This window comes from Passer domesticus, chromosome 9 (genome assembly GCF_036417665.1).
Source record: "Passer domesticus isolate bPasDom1 chromosome 9, bPasDom1.hap1, whole genome shotgun sequence".
Classification (NCBI taxonomy): Eukaryota; Metazoa; Chordata; class Aves; order Passeriformes; family Passeridae; genus Passer; species Passer domesticus.
In genome coordinates, this window is record NC_087482.1 from 32790324 (window position 1) to 32810994 (window position 20671).

Consider the following 20671-nt stretch of genomic DNA (forward strand, 5'->3'; position numbering starts at 1 on the left):
GTTTTGTAGAGGTAGCACTATTCATGTTCTGTCCATCTGCTCTGCAGATTAAGAAGGGATGCATAATCATCTGAAAAAGATAAAACAATTTCTTAACAGTCACGTTTGACATCTTGGCTTTCCTTGGAACAATTACTTGATTTCCGCCCAGCCCCTCCTCCCAGTTAATGACAGTAAGCTGATTAATGGAATGCCACTGACAGGAATTAGCTAAAATAGTATTAGATACAATTCAGTGTCTGAATGAAAGACCTGCATCTAAACTAATTTCCAAAGAATCATAGTAAACATTTATAAACAATCTTGTTTTGAAGAGTAAATGCTTTATGGGAATACAAAAAATTTATAATTTGTTTGCTAAGAATGAATGAAACCAACAGAAGGAGGAAAATGAGGTCTGTTCAGCTTGCTCAAATTCATTAAGCTGACACAGTGTCTTCCAAGTTGAGGTTTAACTTGAGAGGATCACTTATATGTGTCCTGTATGCAATTGCACAGTACAGTTTACATGCAGAAGACAGAGTCCAAATTTAAGAGGTAATTAAGTAATTATGAGGCTCTCTAGGTCCTGTGACAATTTTACATTTCTTGATGGGATTTCTTTCTCTCTAGGCTTGTCTTGCTGCCTCTGCCACCGAGCTCTCATTTTCCAGGTGTTGCTGAGCTGAAATGCTTAACAAAGGGTGATCTCAGTGCACACCCCACCAGTGATCTCCATGTTCTGTGTCAGAAGCACAACAAAGTGCTGAGTCTGTCCAGCCAGGACTGTGCCTGGGAAATCAGTGCTTTGACTCCAGAACACTGAATATAAAATTCCATGCTTTTATAAATCAACCTGGAGCGTGCTGTGCTTCAAGCACAGCCTGTTTTAAGTCAGCTTTAACTTAACTCCAATTCAGCCAAGAATATCTCAGGACACAACCTTTGAAGCCAGGCAGCTTTGAAGAGCTCTCTGGTGTGCTCTTCACTGGGTAGAATAAATAGCCTGATCTGGGGTTTTGTGAACCTCCCTTCCAGGCTTCCAAGAATGCAGGAATAGTCCCACTTCACAAAATACTGATGTCTGCAGAATTTTTACACCTGTCAAGAGACTGAATCTGTCAGTCTGAACAATTTTTAAGATGATGAGGCAGATTACAGGTAGCACAAAGTAAACCCTCTTTTCATAACATGCCAACAGTCATATGTCTGTTGGCATGTTATGAAAAGAGGAAGGTAAAATTAAAACCTAAGGAAGTTACGAAATTCAACAAATTTAAGAGTGTTTGTAACACTATGAAAAATCAAAATAGGTTTGTGCATCAGCACATTGTATCTGTAATCCTGCAAATGCAGAGTTAGAGGTTTTGTTTTATCATTAACCCCAGGTAGAGCTTATATTGACTGCAAATTGAGTTTGCAGCAATTTTCAATAAAAGAATACCAGGTGTAGAGAAAAGTTAAGACCTTGATTTTCATGCAATTGTATACAAGGATATTACTCACATTTACCATAGGTGGGGATAAATGAGACTTTAATGATTTCTATTTGATGTTTTAGGTTAAAGTTTGCCATCTGCTGCTGTGTAATATTAAGGGTTATATCTGCAGTAAACATGACTTTTCTCCTGTTTCACTTCAGTCTTGGTCTCTGATCATTTATGCTGTGTTGCAATGATAGTTGACTCCAACTACAGCACAGCTCACAAGATAATTAATCCAAATGCCACTTGAGCCAGTTTCAGACTGTATCAAGTTTGTCCAATCAGCTCAAGATAATTCTTCAAGATTGCAGACTCACCAACATATATGGGTAAACATAAAGAGCCAAATAAATAATGTATGGTGCACATCCGCTGTTATGGTGAAACAGAATGAAGGGATTTGAAGAAACCTTTGTCCTTCATATTGTCCATTATCTCATCTGCCCTCTGGTTGATGTGATGGACAAACTGTTGAGAACTGGCATTGAAATAGTAAGACTAGACTTTTAAAAAGACAAAGGGCAAGAGGGATGGTGCTTGGTGGTGTCCTTGCCATAGGTGTTTGGAAGGCTAAAAGCCTCATGGCCTCAAAAAGACAGAAAGAGTCCACTGAGAGCCATTGAATATGACACCTCCTTTGGCATCCTGAGCCACAGGGCAGGAGACTCTTGCAAGACAAGAGCTTTTGCTGAGGATTTCAGATGTGAGATCTCCTTGAACTCCTGGTGTTGCTTTAGCACATCTGAAATTTGTGACTTTAACTCATTCTGTACTTTGGGTGAGAAGTCATCATTAATGCCTTCAAATGAATATATCTTGGTTTTCAGGATGGAGATTTTCCTGTTCTCATATATTAACCAAGCTCTGTCTCTGTTTTAATCAGAAGGCAAATCAATTCCTTTAATCTTTCTTTAATTGGAAGTTATGGAAAATGCCATTTGACATGCATGAAATGAGAAGCAAAGTTTTCCAAAAGGAAAGGACTTATTTTTGTACTTTGATCTCTGGTATTAATGCAATCTGAAATATTATTTCATGAATAGAAATTACAATGCATTACTTGATTAGGGTTTAATTGTATCTAGAATTAAATGGTGAAGTTGTGGAGTAGTTTTTAGAAATTCAGTCTCAGATTTGTTCCAAGGTGTTCTGCTAGGTTCAGGTGTTTCTGAGTTAAGGAATGCTTTTGAAATAGTTCAGCATCTGCCCAAAGTGAAGCATTTCTTCTAGTACTGGTTAGCTGCTGTTGCCAATTTTTGCTTCACAAAGCATTAGTCCAAGATAGATTAGCCTAAAATATTGGGCTTGAAATCCAGCTGCATAAATGAGAAAGAATTTTTTTAATATGTTGCACATTAAAAAGTGAATACAAATCCCAGCGGCTCATACTAACAGAACCCTTGTGACAGAGCATGAGAATTTCAGCTTGCTCCTGGGTAACTAAGTTAAGAGTGCCTGGCTGCCTGAAAATGTTCTCTTTATGAGCAAAAGCAGAGCATGGAGTTGTGTTGCAGTGACTGCCAGAGCTCTGTTTTTTGAGCTCTGCTCAAAGTAAAATTGCAAATATTAATCTCTCAGGTTTTTCAAAATGATACATAGCAGAAAAATGTTGGCAGCAATACCAGATGAATTTATGTCTACACTCTGAACTCTGGTGACTTGGAAACAACTGTCTGCTAATTGTATAGTTGTTAGATGTAAAATGCATTCAGATGTATTTGAAATTTAATTAAAATGTTTGCTCTGATCAGTTATTGCTAGAAAGACACTTGACCTGTATGGTATGACTCAGGGCTATGAAGCAAACTAATTTCTAACATAATATAATAATTATGAGTATACTTAAAATAAACAACATTGAGTAAATAGTACTCTTAAAACACAAGGTCAGATGCCTATGCTTGAGAGAAGATGCAAAGGGCAGCATCCACTGGGATGAGGCAGAAATTCAGTCTGGGCAATGGGATGTGTTCTACTCATTAACTTTGGGGCTTCATTGCTGAAACTTCTCAAATGCAGGGGACTCACTTTGACAGAATGGCTGTGGGTGATAAAACCCAAAACTTCACAGCCACTGTCCTTAACAGAAGCCCCTGATGTGCCAAGGGTTGCTGAAAGCTTTGCCCAGGAGAGTAGGTAGGTGTAATGGCAGCATTGTGACTTTCCCATATGAATATTGCAGCACTGAACAATGAAAGCTTGGGATTTCTTGAATGTAATGAAGCCAATCTTGCTGAATGGCTATAACCCTTGTTTATTTTAATTTCTCCAAAATACAGTTTTATTGGAAGAGGAAAATAATTCAAATCAAATATGTGTTTTCAAGTTTTCTTTCTTTTTTTGTAGGAAGTGTAACTGTAAGTTACTTTTCAGTAACTTAGTTCAATTAAAAAAGCATTTTAAAGTATGATGCATAGACTCTTTTAAAAGGTGCACGAAGAAGCTGTGTAAACTCATCTTCTTTGGTTGCTTAGGAGGTTTGTTTATTTAGTAAGCATAAACTGATGCTATCACAGATCACCATGGAAGAGAAGTGCCTTTGGGCCTTAACCTGCAAAGACTTAATGCTTCTGTCTAACCATCCACAGGACACCCTTGCAGAAACTGAGATTATGATGTTTAATTAAGAGACAGGGCAAAAAATATAAGTAGTAATTTTGGAAAATGTTTGTTTCCATGTTTAGTAGGTTTATTCCAACAGAGATGTTAAGGAAACTTGACTGTCGCTAGAGGTCAAAGGCAAATCACAAATTTCAGATACAACAAACACAATGGCATTCAAAGAAGAGAAAACAGATTTGCAATTAGATTGTTCTACAGTGCCATACATATTTTTATTCTCTGCTGAATTTTCATGGCTAGAAAACATCTTAAGAAGAATCCAATACAAAAGCCACAATAATTCCTCTTCAAGAAGAGCTATTTCCAAGAAGCTTCACATCCAAATTATTTTTGTGACTTATCAAAATGTCTTTTTGCACCTGAATCCTACACAAGAAACCAATTTTCCCTGTTTTAAAATATCTGTTTTTCTGAATAAGCCTTTTTAGATCTCTATGGGTATGTTTCACAAGTCTGTCTTTTGATAGGTATGATGAGTAGCAAGTGGAAAACCTTGTGTGAGTCTGTAAGAAGTGCATTGGAAGCTCAGTGACTTCAACCTTACTTAAAAAAAAATCCTCAACAACTTTTAAAATTCATTCAACTTTGATCTGGATATAACTCATGTTCAGAAGTTTTTCTGGAATGTTTTCCATGTTTCCATTGTGTTTCTAAAATTTGTTTTCAAATTTTTGTTTTCCTAAAATTGTGTTCATGCTTTTTACACAGACTCATTCTCATTTATTTATTTTTGAACTGATTTAAAATGTCTGACTGCATTTGCCTGCTTTATTTCAGGAAAAACTGTGAGAATTCTGTGTTACAAAAAGTAACACTGCTTGTACGGTTGAGATACAGATTGCCTTTATTTTCTCAAATAATAATTCATGTAGATAGCATATACTTGAACTTAAAATCCTAATATTTCAATATACTTTGTGGTCATCATCTTAATTAGAGATCTGAAGTTTAGTTAATGTTCTCAGCTTAAATAATTATTCCTGTTATTATTAATACTCCTTATTCTATAATATTCCTGCAGGGAAAAAGATCAGAATTGTTGCAGTGCTGCATTTATGTTTGATAATATTTCTGATCCAAATGCTGGTTTCACTCAGCATTTTGTTTTAGGTTTGTGTTGGAAATGCAAAGTGAATGTGGCCAGTGCCTTCTTTGCTCTCATTGTTCTTCTTTGATTTCTGAAGGAATGCATAGCATGTTATCTAATCTGAATGATCAAATTCTCCTTTCTCTGACTCTTCATTGCTGTTAATATAGTGATCTACTCTATAAGATCATCTTATTTCTTGCAGATGAATGATGCAATGGGATTTGAATTGCCATGGGTGTATTTTGTCAGTCTCGTCATCTTTGGGTCATTTTTCGTACTAAATCTTGTTCTTGGTGTATTGAGCGGGTAAGCATACACCTTTTTCATCATGAAGGCAGAGTCCTGAATTCAGTTGCCATGAACACACAGGTTATCTCATCCAGGTGAGACTTCAGTTGGGAAGATGTCCTTTAATGAACCTCTATTTCTTCCTCCTCTAAATACAACAAAAAAGTTTTCTTGTAGCTCGCCTATAAATAACATACAAACACCAAAATTGGAGTTCAGACCTATCAGTATGTATTCTTCATGTCCTTTTGGCAAAGTTATGAAAAAGACTAAAAATTCCCATGCACTCGTTTGGACGTTATTTCAATTAATCCTCTAAAGCCTTACATCTACAACAAAATTTGGGTAAGTAAATTTAAACAATTGTTCATTCACTTTTTAAAGACCTGGATAGGCCATAAATTTTGTGTTGCACCTACGTGATCTGGCAGCTGCACAAAGGACTCTGCTGTTTAATGAATGACTGAATCATAACTTGTTTCCTTGCGTTTTACAGGTAAATGATGCAATAGGATGTGAGTGGCCATGGATCTATTTTGTTAGTCTTATCATCCTTGGCTCATTTTTCGTACTTAACCTGGTTCTTGGTGTACTTAGTGGGTAAGCAGTTGAGTTAACATTGTGTATGCTACTGCTACTTGTAAGATGGCCTCTGCATTGACTCCAGCTTCTCAGCAATGGCTTTTTTGCATGCACTTGAGATTCTTATGTCATCCTACCAGTGTTTGCTCTTTGGACTGAACTGTGTGATTCGAGTGCCTGTATCTGTCTTGACATCACGTTCACCATGCTTGCCAAAAATATTCATTCAGTGAGGCACTAATCTCCTTATTCTATAATATTCCTGCAGAGAAAAAGATTTTGTGCACAGAGATCGGTGGTGCACCCATACAAATATCCTCCCCTGCTGTTATATACAAGTGTCTTTTTCTGAAAGACCAACATTTGCTTTTCTTCAAATAGTCGTAGAGCAATTGGAGTATTATTTATGTTTAACAGTTGCATATTTTGGTCAAAATATGGCAAAATATTTTTAATAAGTGCTTCAAGACCTGTCTTACAGAGTGTGGTTTACTGAAGCCCAACAGTGTTCCGTGGTTCCTGGGTTGTAGAGCTGTGAACTGCTGTGACAACCTGCACCATGAGCTGATCATTTTATCAATAATAATGATGTATCAATTTAATATAGCTGTCAATGGAAGGTTGTCACAGCTTTTTGTTGGTTTGTGCACTCCAGGCTCCAGCCAAGAACTAAAGCCATGTCAGTTCTAGCTGTATAATGTGCTTTAAAACTGTAGTTTATGGCAGGAGTTTACCAGATTTTCTTTGTAAAAAGTTCCCTTATGTGAAGTTGCAACCCTATTTCCTATTCCATTTCCTGATTTCTAACACACTTGAGCTTGGGAAACTCCAGTCTATGGTAAAGATATTTTTTGATAAACATATAAAAGATCCAGCTATCATTCAAGTGCTGAAAAGAAAATGATTATGGTTGTGTGCATTGGGTTTTAGTTATACAGCAAACAATATTGTTCTGGCAATCTCAGGGCAGTTGTGCCACCTTTGTCAGCCAACAGAAACATTTCCCTAGTGTGGAAAGCAGCCTGACAGTGCAGGTGATGGTGTCATCAGGATGCTGAGAGTGTCTGCAGCCCTGCACATGGTTTTGCCACATTGTATCTGAAATAAATGATAAAATGATTATTATATTCCTGGAAAGCAGATAAGATTTCCAGGTGTTGATGTAACTTCGTTACAAGAGCACTTGTATTTGATGAGTGGTTTTACAATGTGCTTTTTAAAATATTTAGCCATTTATCTGTGGTAGATTGCTGTTGCACACAGGAAACCAGGGAAAGCATAGTTTTACCTGCTGCTAGACTTGCTTTGTAAACCAGATGCTTAAAAGAAAAACGACAGTGCTAAAACAACACTGCTGATTTTTAGATTTCATATTGTCCTTCCAAGGACAAACGTGTAAATGTGTAAATTGTTGCAAAACTAAGGGCCCAGCTTTCAGCCACACTGGAAAAAGAAATAAGAAGGAGAAGGACAGATAAATGATGGTAGTTACAGTGTAATTTATTTCTTCTTTTGATGCTGTTACCTAACGTTGCTGTGTGACTGGCCTTTCCACTGAAGTCATTACAGGATTAGGCTCTCACAGTTCCTTCTCTGGGTCTTAAGAACATCACAAGCACCAATTAATTTTCTTCCTGTCCTGTGAAGATGTCTGGTAACAGATAATGAATATTCCTGTTTTTGCTTCCATGACTTGAGTTGTTATTGGTTTCAGATTTTTTTTTTTTTAATTGCAGGGAAAGTGACACCAAATTTGGTGTTTTGTTGCACATATTTATTTCTTTTCCTGAAGTCATGGAAATTTAAAGATACTTTCATGAATCAGATTAACATTTGATTTAGTAACCTTAAAATACTGTGTGAAGTTTTCAACATTATGATACATATATTTTTTGGAATATGGAGTGGTTTTTTAGCTGCCATTCCAATACAGGGAAGAGGTATCCCCTTGCCCTTGGGTTCCTTTCTGCAGACAAGAAATCACCACTGATTTCTAGTTTTTTTGTGATCCATAGATCTTTAATGCTCCTCACCCTCAACCCTTGCTGGCTTCACTTGGATTTTCAATGCACAGAAATAGCAGTGAAAAGTGGGATGTGAAATCTCCTTATATTCATCAAGCCATTAATTGCTAAATTTATTTTTCTGCCATGGTGTCAGCCAGGGTCAATTGAGTGCTTAGGGTGCTTGATGAATTGTCTGAATCCATATTTGCCCTAAATATATGAAAGAGCCTTCCTAAAACTCCCATTTTTTGTTTTCTTTCTGAAGACAATGACACTGGAGAGCTGAGACACGTGATGTATAAATATCACCAAGGACTGACATTGAAAGTGCAAGGACAAAGTCAAAGGAGATGCTCCTAAAAGATACCAATCATAGCAAACTGATGTTTGGTAGAGAAGTGAAGAGAACATCTTGGCATACTTGTTTGAAACTCTGACAAACAAGGGCCAGTGTGGAATACTGTTACTCTGATTTATTTGAAGCAGTATATGACAGCTATATATACATAATTTTCCCCATAGTTTCTCTTTAGAGCTATGAGTTTAGTCTAAATTTTTTGGATGAATTTGATGTACTAGTAAAATCCAGTGAATGTTTTTGTGTTTCTTAGTAGAAAGATATTTTTTAATTCTGAGCCAAGCATTGAATATATAGCACATAATTTTTTGGTTTTATTTAAAAGTTATTAGCTTTTATGTTTTATACTCTTCAAACCATAACACAAAAACTTGGTTTATGATAAATCCACAGATAAAGTTAAATTTTACTAAACTAATCAAATATCAAGAATGCAAATATTATGCCAACTTACTTGAAAAGCATGGCTCTGCATACAGATTTTGAAAGTGGAATCTGAATGCTTAATACCTTTTATGTATGAAAGTGTCACTTCCTTTATATCAGGTTATGCTGTGTTAATCTGTTTGCTGTTTTTGATCTGTTTGTTGTTGTAAAAATATTCAGTTATTCTCTTTGCACTCCTTTGTTATTCTGTGACCATCTGCCCCTTTGTAGTTCTGTAATGCCTCTTGTGCACTGCATGTTTGACGTATTTAAATAGTGCAAAATGGATGAGAATGATGGTTTGGCAGATCTTTTGTTTTACATCTAGCTTTTTCTGAAGGTGAGTATTTCCTGGTGATCCATGTCAGTCTTGCCTGCAGAAGGTGACATTCTTAAAAATACAGTTCATATTTTTAATATTAGTAGTGTAAATGAACAGAAACAATGTGTGTATGGAATCTGCATGTGGTAAATATTGTGATTTCTGCATGGAAGCTGACTGTGGAGATTTTTTTCCTAAGTAATTCCCTTGAATAACAAGGATGGAGAGAATTCATAGGCTTGAGTTAATTCAGCTTTTTCAAAAAACTCTAAAAAACTCTTTATACTTTTACCTTTTTTACTCTAGAAGTATTCACATTACTCTAAAAGTGAATTCTCTGAAGGCATGAAATACTAGGCACAGAAACTGGGAGCTCAGGACAGGCCTGCTCCAGATATTCCAGTGTAAAAGACCAGAGCATATCATGGCTACTGGTGCAAAAGAGTGAGCTGAAATTGAAAGTTAGAAATTATAAGGTTAAGTTAGAAAGTTAACAAACAAGGATCAGGATTGAGATACTCATCCATCCTGAAAGTGTAAAAAGTTAAAAAAAACCCAAACAAACAAAAAACAATCCAAGAAGTTAAAATAGGCATCTCAGTAATTCAGCATGTATTAAACTGGTTTGCTATGAACAGAGGAAATAAATTATTTACCAAGAGGCATGGCTTTTAATGATGCATGATAATCTGTTTCTGAAGATAGTCCTTATCATTAGGAGATGGGTTCTGCTGATGGCATTTTCTGCTCAAGGCATTAGGATTTCTTTGGGGAGTCACAGGAACAAATAAAACCTGTCAAACACACTCTAATAAATTTATAAGTTGAATTTATTGCCTTGCAAAAGGACAGCAAAACATAGGCTTTGACATGTCCTTACACCCTCCTATGTGTGATCTTGCAGGTTACTAAGGGAATGCTAATTTTTAATTTTTTCAATTTGTTTTCCCCAGTAATATTTGCAATACATATACATGGTGATTCTAAAAGCTAAGGATGTGTACTCCTCCACCCCGATCTCCCAGCAGTATCTGTCAATGATACATAAAATATGTTGGTGCAAATAAGGTTATACACCTAAGAACTGTTGTCTACAGTATATATGGAAAAAATCATAGAAAAAGACATTTGAATAATGATTCACCAAATAGAAAATGGCAGTAAACTGTCATCCATAGCCTTTCAGCAAAAGGAAAATGAACTGGTTTTGGCAGTGTTCCTTTTCACAGCAGTAGGAACGCCTAGTGGAAAATATAAAATAAAAATTATTGCTGAAAATTTAACTCCTTCACATAGATAATCTGAATATACATTGAAAACTTGGAGAGGGACTCCAGCTGTAGATCTCAAGAAGTTATAAACTGAAGCAGTCTCATTTAATTTCTGTGTCCTGGTGAAAGTAAAACTTCCCTTTTGAAAGGAAATGTTATATTTGATCAATCATTTGAATATACTAACAATAATTGATCAGCAAATACTTTCAGCTGTGTACAGCAGTGAATAACTGATTGCTTTAGACAGAAACCACTAAAGTCAGGTCAGGTCTGTAGTCTTGAATAAGAGCTTGGAGGGAACTGATTTTATTTCAGTCCTGTCTGAACTCACCACACCAAGATTTTTTAGGGATTAGTGCTGTGGGGTGCTTGCTGGGGAGCCCCTGGCAGGGAACAACCCACAGAGAGGACATGAACCAGTGTGGGGTGATGGCAGCTTTGGTCATGGTCTCACACCTGCCCCTTCTTCTGCCAGGAAATCCAGAGAGTCCTGAGGCAAATGGGGCTTGACCCAGGAGAGGAGGGGCACATCTTAATATGTGATCTAATTAGCAATGGTCTGAAATGCCAGATCTCAGTTTTGGTGCTCTATCAAATGGTTCCTGTCTCCCTGATGATCCCATAGCACTCCTGGGCAGAGTAAGGCTGGATAGGCCCTTGCTCCACAGAGCTGCTGCTGGAGCTGTTGAATGAATATTTTGTTAATTGCTAACCAACTGCATAGCGATAGACATGGGTAGGTAATATAGTTTGCAATTTCCCATCAAGGGCCCAATGATCGTTGCTCAAGGCAAATTCCTGCTAGGACTTTTTGGTTTTGCCCTACAGGAATAATTCTAGTGTTCAGCCTGTGAGGTTTTTTCTCCCCTAAAAGAAGGGGTGACAATGATGAATACAAATCTCCTGTAATTAAAGATGTGATGTTACTTAACCTTTTTTGTGTCTCTTCACATCTGTTACACTTTACACCCAGCTGTGAGCTGCTGTCTGTGCTTAGATGTACACTTGAAGTAGTTTTAGTTCTCTGACTTGATTCTGCTAATTTGTTGGTTGGTATGGTTACCACAGTGTGAAACCTCTCCTGCAAGTCTGGTGGCCAACACTGTACTCATGTGAGTACATTTTTGTTGTTATATGACTGTTCTCTGTGAATAAATGAGTCTGGAGTGTCTGGGTGGCAGTTCTACATATAGAATTAGCTCAATATTCCATGTACCAGACCCTGTGTGCAGTGAGCTCTGTATGCAGGAGATTCACTCTCCCTCCCACCGCATTTGCAGTGACACAAAAGGGCAGGAATACAGCTAGCAAAGGATTTGTGTCCTGGTTTATGCTCCGATATCAAAAGCACCTGTTTGTTTCCCATCATCAATGCCTAGAGACACACAGCAGTTTCAGCAACACTCATGCTGCTGCGCAGGCCCCCTGATGAAATGTCCCTGGCCTTTAGCATGGGAAAGCTTTCAGCTGGTAGGAGGCTGGTAGAGGTGTCTCTACTTATTAGACCTGTGAGTACACAGAGAGAAGGGAGAGTATACCAAACGCATTTCCACAAATTGCCTTAGGATTTTTGGTTAATATGACCCTGCCTGTAACTGAAGGTGCGAGAACCAGGGAGATGTAATTGAGTCCCAGCAGGCACTCCCTGCTGCCACTTCCACCTTGTTGCATCAAGCCATTCCCGACTGATGCATACCAGCAGGGGTTATTTCACTCTGCTGAAGAAAGAAAAATATGGCATGATTACCCCAGACTATTGAAGCATGAATTCAAGCCCTGCATTTTATATGCTTCTGCCTCAGCAACCATTGGTGATGATGGTGTTGTGCCTGAACAGAGAAATGAGATCATCTTTCTGCTGGGAGACAAGGAATTTTTGGGCAACAGAAATAAACCCTGAATTTTATATAGTAGGTTAGTTATCACTAAAGTAAATGAGATTATGTAAATTAGTCTCCATAAAATGCTTTGTTTTGCAAGTGATGTCTCTACTTGCAGCACCCCCTGCCCAAAATACTTTCAAATATCAGATCCAGGTCATTTTATCAAATCAGAATGAAATACATGTTTCAAAGTTAGCTCTTAGCACAGGCATTTGTGAAACCAAATATTTACGGAGCTTAAGTCCACTTACTGCAATTAATGTGCAGTTTCTTGAGCCTGTCAGCTTCAGAGGCTGCTGGCCTGAGTGCTGGGTTGATGACAGGGAGGCCAGTTCAGGCCACCAGTCTGACCACGTCAGTCCCTATGTTGCCTGCAGAGCTCAAAGATTTTCTGCTCTGCCCTGGACCCACCCTTCCCACTCCACAGCCATGAAATGCTGCACAAGCTGCTGTCTTATCCTCCTTCCAGGAGATCAGCCAATGTCTATGTATCTTTACCTAAATATTCAAGTATCTTTTTGTCCAGATGTCTTTGTCAGAAGCTTAAAGGAGCCAACATCTCTCCCTCTTCTCACCCTCATCATCTTTTTCAAATTACTTATTTTTTGGTCAAAGAAAAGAGATACTTTTGTTTTGCCAACAGGAAATTAATTACTTTCCAATTCTATTAAATTTGCCTTTCTTATTCATGGCATTCCCCTAAAAGGAGTATGTACATATGTGTCTGAGGAATGTCCCTTCATTGTGGATGTGATAGAAAAAAAATACCATAGAGCCAGATTCTTCTCTTCCCTGAAGAAAATATCCTTCTCATGTTTTATGGTTCCTTATAAAGAGTCAAGTTTTAAAAATAAAATTGAAATTTTAAAATGTCATAGACATAAGCACCCTTGCATCTCCCCCTGATAAATGACAGCAGCCTGTAGCAAGGCAGCATCTGACTTCTGTGCAGCATTAAAGGGAAAGGTCAGAATCAGCTGTGTATATAAAAACTAGGTTTAATTCTCTGCATGCAGCTGTTTTAATGTGAAGTTAAAGAGCAGTTCAGCCATGGGTGAAGTTCTGTTCAAAGTATCAGCTTTGCCAGCTGATTAATTAAAAATTATTTTGTTCACTCTACATAACAGCGACTTTTGTTTTACTTCGCCCTCACACATCGCATCTCCTTTGAATTAATGAGAAATACCTGAAGGACTTTAAATGAAAAACACATGAATTCTTAGTAAAAGCCAGCAAGGCTTGTTACTTCTCATTTCCTAGTCTGCCATGATAGCTCTTTCTCCAGAGATCCTGCCTGGGGGAAGTGAGTCACGAGTGCACTGCCTCAGTCAGGTGTAAAGGACAGTCTCTAATCCTCTCTCTGAGAGAAGCTTAAACCCAGCATTCCTTAACCCAAACAGCTTCTTATTGATTGTGAAATTACTCTGGTTATTTTTTAGGGTGATTATCTTTCAGAGAGATCTTTAGAGCTCTCTCTTTCACTGGCATTTTTGTGAGGAGATGGCTTCTTGCAGGGTCTCGTCCTGGATGGGAGGTGAAGGGTAGCAAATGCAAAGAAAGCACTGGCATCCTTCAGCTTCATTACAGTGCCATCAGATGGAACAGGATGATCCCCATGTGCCAAGCTGAAATGCTGTTGAATTAAGTCCTCATCTGTAAAAGATGTAGTACCTGGCTCTTGACATTTGCAGCAGAAAGCTGTGTAACTTCTGCAACATAACATTAAAAAACCCTCCAGCATCTCTATACTTGTATGTAAACAGCTTAACACTTAAATTTACTGATGTCATCTAAATACTAAATTTTTTATCTGACATGTTTAAAGACTAAAAAAGTTAGTAAAAATAAATTAGAAGCCCCCTGGAGAGATTATGCTTTTGCAATTCTAAACAAACAGTGTATGTCATCAAACTGTAATATTATTTGGAAAAACAGAGACTTTCTGTTATTCTGTTCTGCTTTCTTAGGGCAATATTTTTACTGCTAATTGTTTAATCTTAAAATATTTTTGTCTTATGCTAATTTTATAATATTTTCCACTTGAAAAAGGGTATTATTGAGTGGTTCAATAAATTTTCCCTTAAGAGCATATTAACTAGGGAATATCTTCAAGTGAACTTTTCCAGTAAATAAAGGACTTGCAAATTCATGGTAAATGAAATTGCTTAGCCTTTTTTTAAAGTTTAACTTAAGCCCTATTGTAAGATTAATGTGAGTAGCAATAGGACAAGGGATAAACTGCTTAAAACTGAATGAAGGCAGTTTATATCAATACTAGGAAGAAATTCTTCCCTGTGAGGGTGGTGAGGTCCTGGTACACATTGCCCACAGAACCTGTGGCTGCCACATCTCTGGAAGTGTCCAAGGCCAGGTTGAACAGGGCTTGGAGCAACCTGGGCTAGTGGAAGGTGTTCACTGCAGGAACATGGAATGGGATGAGCTTTGAGGTGCCTCCCAGCCCAAAACCTTCAATGATTAACATGTTAGTCAGAACAAGCTTAACTTTAAATACTGAATTGTATTTAGAATGCAGTACTTACAATGCAGTCCAAAAGATCCTTGCCTGCCCCTAACACTACATATTGGTACTCAGATAAATTGGAATGTGTTGGTCCTTGTAGCAGATCCCACCAAAAGTTGTAATAACATTGGCATGTGAGATGTTGTGGGGGGAGAATATACTTGTTAGTTTTCTTGAGTCATATGCCACTCAGGGAATCTTAGATTTATGGAGTAGTTCAGGTTGAAAAAGACCTTAGGAGGCCATTTTATCCAATTTCCTCATTAAAGAACATGATTTCATTTTTTTTTTATTATCATTCCATGATAATTCAGGGATTGATCCCAATCATGAACTAAACTGGATAGACTAGTCCAGTACATTGTCTTGAGATTGGGGCAGTGAGATAGAGGATTGAGTTTCTGTTTCTGATCTGTGAGGACTTCTAGGTTCTGTTGCACGGAACAGATTTCCAACAGCACGGGAGTCTGTGTGTGATATTGTTAAGGGAGAGCCCAGTAGTGGGGTTCTGTGTGTTTGGACATGGCCAATGAACTGTGGCTGGGAGAGGAAGGATTTTAGAATGGACTACCAGAATTTTCTTTTCACTGAAATTTAAAACTTATATATGAAATTGCTTCACTATTGGAAGTTAGTTTCTATTTGTAGGTGAGAGAAATTTTGAGTAATTAAAGGAGAAGAATAGACTCTTCCCTTATGGGGAGTGTCAGAAATACTGCTTAATTTTTGATTAAATCATAAAAGCTCTGAAAGTTGGGATGTAGGGTGGTAGTGATTTGCCATGACTTCTTTGCACCTCTACCTTGTTTTCAAATAAGCACTCCAATCTTTGGTGTGTTTTCTATGTCACTGTGCTAATCTGCAGTGTCAAGGCTTTGATCCAAATACCAGAGAGTTTGTCATTCAGTGTTTTTTCCTACTTTGTCTGCATTTGATAGAGAATTTTCCAAAGAAAGAGAAAAAGCCAAGGCCCGAGGGGACTTTCAGAAGCTACGTGAGAAACAACAGCTTGAAGAAGACCTGAAGGGATATTTGGACTGGATTACCCAGGCAGAAGACATTGACCCCGAGAACGATGAAGAGGCTGATGAAGAAGGCAAGAGGAACAGTACGTATTCCTTCCTCTCTACTCTGTGGGGACAGTTTGGCTCCTCCTGAGGGTGTTGCACTGCAGGGAAGGCAGCCTGGCCAGTGCTTTCCCTTTCCCAGTTTGCAGAAGTGCTCCTTAGCAGAGCAATTCTGTTAATTTGGAGATGCTGAGTCACGGAAGGTAATTTGGAATCTTACAACAAAACTCTGCTTGGGGTGTCCATGTATGAATCACTGTCTGCATTCAGTCACTACTGAGACTTATAAACTTTGCTTTATTTGTGTTCTGGAAAGAGTTAGTGCAGAGAGGCCATGTGCCACTGAGTCTCGTTGTAAATCCTTAGAATGTGTTTTTCTGTGGGTGCATGCAAGGGAAATAATCATGACATAAAAAGCTTAAAAATATGGCCAAAGTTACAGTCAAGAAATAACCTTGTGCTAATACTGTGGATTTTTTGTTGTTGTTGAAATAGGAAAATGACATTCTGGGTCTTTGTTTTTGATATTCAGAATACAATAGAGAAGGTTTTTTATGACTTGTCTTAACTGGGTGTGCAATAAATGAAATCTTGTGGGCTTTTCACTTGACACTAAGAAATATAATTTATGATGTATTTATTTGATAGTAGGCTATTAAAAACAAGTAATCTATCCTGTAGTGACCCTCTTGTACTTCCAGCCTGAGTCCTAAGGGATAAGAAAAAGTTAATATCACAATACTGTGAAAAATGTAAAAGTTATAATTGATTTTTATATATCTGAAAATTCTAGTAACAGCAGTATTTTAGTGTCATAATTTAGCAGGGGTTATTTTAGCCTCTCTGTCATGATTGCAGAGTAGCAGTTAAAATTTTCATGAGAAGTTTTAGAGCGGTACATAAATGAGAACATAGATTCAGGATGTGGTTACTGGTTTAACACTAGGTCTAAGATTGAAGTCCAAATTTTAGTATATATTCTAATTCTTGTTATTAATGTTATGCTCTGAAAAGTCATGGTATGTGTTCATTTAGATTGTATTTAAAGAGTAAATGGTTTGTCAAACACAACTCAGAGTTGTATTTTCTGTGTTTAAATGATACATTATTACCATTGCTTTTCTTTTAGTGTTGCTAATTTATTGTGAATTGTTCTTTTAAGTCACAATACTTTTCAGGTGCAGTAAGCGACAAAAATGAGGTTTGATGTTACAGTATCTGTTTTTAAACTTATCTCTATATTGCAGAGATAGTAGTAGTTTTTAAAAATCTTTGAGTTTCAGAATTTTAGTAGTCCATTAGTTCATAATAACAGCAGAGTATGGGAGTGTGGAACTGTGTTATTGGCTGGAAGAACACTGATTTTATGAGACACTGCAAGGGATACTGTGGGTTGGTGTTGATTCCAGCACCACTGAAAAGGAATAATTTATGTCTATTGGAAAATGTGTTGCACAAATAGAATTTTTATCTAGAACAGAGCAAAAAAAGCCAGAATTCACTATACTTAGTTATTGCTACTAATGTGTGGAAGGAGTGCATAAACTGTGGGTTTGAGTACTAGTATAAAATCCTAAGCCTGAGATGTAAAAATGGCACATTTTATGGAGTAAATACACTTTGTACAAGGCTGCTGTGTAGAATTGTAGGTGATGCTGAGTTTGCATAGAGTGTTGGATGACTGGGCTGTCAGCTGTGGTGCCAGTGGACTGGGTTTACAGGTAAAATCAAGGGAACCTTTTTTGTCCTGTTCAAATTGAATGTTTGTTAATAGGCTGCAAAAAACCCCCTCATTTGCTCTGGTATTCCTTAAACAGCTTTGAGGTCATACAGATAAAAGAATACTTTGCACATCTACTGAGTTTGAAAGGACTTTCAAGTATAAACTGTTAATTTAGGTATGGTTTTAGGCTAAGTTAAAGGTTGTAGGAGACTTGCAGAGTGAAAATAGAAGGAAAGTAATTAAAAGCTTTAAGAGAAATGCCAAGAATTTAATTTCAGGCAAACATGTATACTTTTGTGTGGAAATTTGCAGTGAATAGGCAGTCTCCTAGCACTCCTGGATTTATGCACATGTCCTTAAATGTGGCTTGGTATTTCAATGTTAATATCAACTGCAACAGCCTGTAAAGGAGGAAGGGTTGCCAAGTTGCTCCACCTCCTTGCATTTCAGATATTTTTAGGTAATAAATTTAGTTGAAATATATTGGTGATGTCTTTTTCTTGAGCCATCTTGGAAGCATGAAGTAGAGATGGGTCCCAAGATAGTCAGAATAATAATTTTCAGGCTTCTAGGCAACTGTGTCCCTGCTTTGAATATCTAAACTTCTGGGTGATCCAGATTACTGCTGGTTTATGGAGATGGATGATCACAATGGTGCTCTTCAGTGACGTAGAAGAGCTCTGGGTTCAGGATGCACAAGATATTTGTGTGTCAGACAAAGGTAGAGGTTTCAAAGATGGTTAAGTCAGTGATTAATAGTTTCTTACGTAATCATTTAAAATTGCAGTTGAGGTTCCTGCAATGCCCCCCCAGCATTTGAAAATTTCTAATCAGAGAAGTCAGTAAGTAAGTTATTTATAAATCTTACACATTTGTACATCTCTGTTGCTGATAATGGGCAGGTATTCAATGCTGTTGAATAACAGAACACCTTTTAATTACTAGAGTTGTAAACATGCCTTTAATGAAAGTTGGAAGTCTTTATTATGAACGAATAGCTGATTATCCTGAAGCCAATGAAAAAAAACTTCCATTGCCTTCAAAGCACTGCGAATTTAGCTCAGAATTCGAGCGAGGAGCCGTGAGAGGTGAGGGGTTTAGCTGTGATCAGTTGTGCTGCCGGTGATGTCAGTCTGTTTTGCCTAACCTTGCCTGTGTTGTGTGTACGGACACGTTTTTGTTTTTTGCGTTGCGACTGCTGCCACCTCCCGCGTCACTGCTGGGATTACATGTGCTTCCCCAGGGCTTACACTGGCTGACTTAATGGAAGACAAGAAGAAAAGCAGACTTAGCTGCTTTGGCCGTTCTTCCAATAAACATGGTAAAACGTGCTCGGATTTGCAGTTGAACTCTTCTTTTGTGCCCATACTGCATTGGATGCGGTAGCTTTCGGGAGCACAGACTGTTTGCATTTCTGTAACCGAGGCACAGCCTCCAGCATGGAACCCCTGGTGCATGCAGACCTTCCTCCTGGTTGAAGTGCATGTTTGAAATAGAGGTGCTGCTCTACCTCCCTAAAGCAGAGTGTTTAATCCATTCACCTTTCCACTGAAGTGTTTTTGTTTGTGGCTGTTCTTGAAGAATAGGTTTTCTTTTTCAGAAGTCAGGTAAACCGGATCAAAAAGAAAGTAACAAAAGCATTTTACAAGTTTTATAATGCACCATAGTGTAAGCTTAGAACAGCATGATGATAACACTATTTACTTTTGATACTTATGATAGAGAATCTAACCAAACACAACAAGCTTTTACTGTAACTTCTTTTGTTGTTGATGGTTTTGTTTCTGTAATTTGTTTTATTCACTTTTCCCCACCTACACTGGAGATGGACAGGAGGTTTAGAGCACGATAATTATTTTCAAATCTGCCTGTTTTAATGCTGGCAAATGTCCTGTTATGACATGAGCACAGCTGCAGTAGTTACGAGATCTAGTTTTAGTCCTATCTGCAACTAAGTTATTTGACCAACTGATTTCTTGCTGTCCTAACAATTCCTGTTGTGGCCCAGATTGAGGTTGAAACACTCATCCAGTTACTTTAGTGAATGCAGAATTCTAAGTCAGAAATTGTTGGGGCCTGATAGACTCATTTTGTACAAACACTGAGTCTGCTTGAAATTGTTTGTGCAGCTGTTACATATAGATATATACATATCACTGTCTGACAGCTCACTCAGCTCTGCATGCTGAAACAGTTTTCCTATAAAATTGTGTGAAGACACTTGCAATTTTACTTTGAACTATGTATTTCAACACAGCCCTTAAACGAGCAGGTTCAGGTTCTGATATCTGTCAGGACCAGCCTGGCACTGCCCGGCACCTGCTGGCAGTGGCTGCTGTGCCTGACCTTGCAAGCCAAAGGCATCCCCAAACTCATGGGCACTGACTTGGATTCCTCTGCCTTGCAGGGCAAGTGCCCCTTTTGAGAGTAGGGTTTTTCCAAAGTACAAATTAATGGCCTAAGTTTATTTCTTCCTGAGATGATTGTGCTGATCTGAGGAGTTGAAGCTTAGACTGTTTCTGGATTGAAAACACTACACTAAATATTTTTCTTTGTATTCCCTCTACCTGTATGTTCATTAAAAGTAACATATGTGTAGAATATGCAACATTCCCAAGGTTCTCAGCGTCATCCTTCAGGCTACAAGTGGTTGGTTGAGTGATGCTACTGTAACAAAACCCAATTTATTTGCTCTCCTTCCACTGCTATGCACCAGCCTTATATTGCTTTTCCATGGGCTGCCTATAAAAAGAGAGAGCCCATAAGAATGATCTACAGCAACATTAAATCTGCACTATGAAAAAAGATATCTTGCTACACTGTCATGAAGAACGTCTTCCAAGCAGACTCTCCTTAAACTGAATTTACCCTGAGAAGCTTCACAGTCACAGGAGATAGTGCCACTTCTTTCTGAAGTGTTTTCTGGGTATACAGTAGACTTGGGAAAATTTGAGATGAATTTGCAATGATAATGTTGCCACTTTGGGGATTTTTTTTTTCCACTCTGTTTCGCTACCTCAAAGATTTGATAAAATGAATTCAGAAA

General features: G+C 37.8%; 1 protein-coding gene across 13 annotated transcripts in view; it reads left to right on the forward strand.

The window, feature by feature from the left end:
• CACNA1D (calcium voltage-gated channel subunit alpha1 D) overlaps nt 1–20671 on the forward strand; it is a 167441-nt gene that overhangs the window by 72932 nt on the left and 73838 nt on the right. For 9 of the 13 annotated variants that reach the window (XM_064432538.1, XM_064432542.1, XM_064432546.1 and 6 more), the window contains exons 8-9: nt 5960–6063; nt 15774–15943. In XM_064432538.1, the coding sequence (XP_064288608.1) occupies nt 5960–6063; nt 15774–15943 (274 nt within the window). Of the gene's footprint in view, nt 1–5377; nt 5482–5959; nt 6064–15773; nt 15944–20671 lie in introns of all 13 variants that reach the window. The other 4 variants (XM_064432547.1, XM_064432540.1, XM_064432549.1 and 1 more) reach the window with 1 other exon arrangement.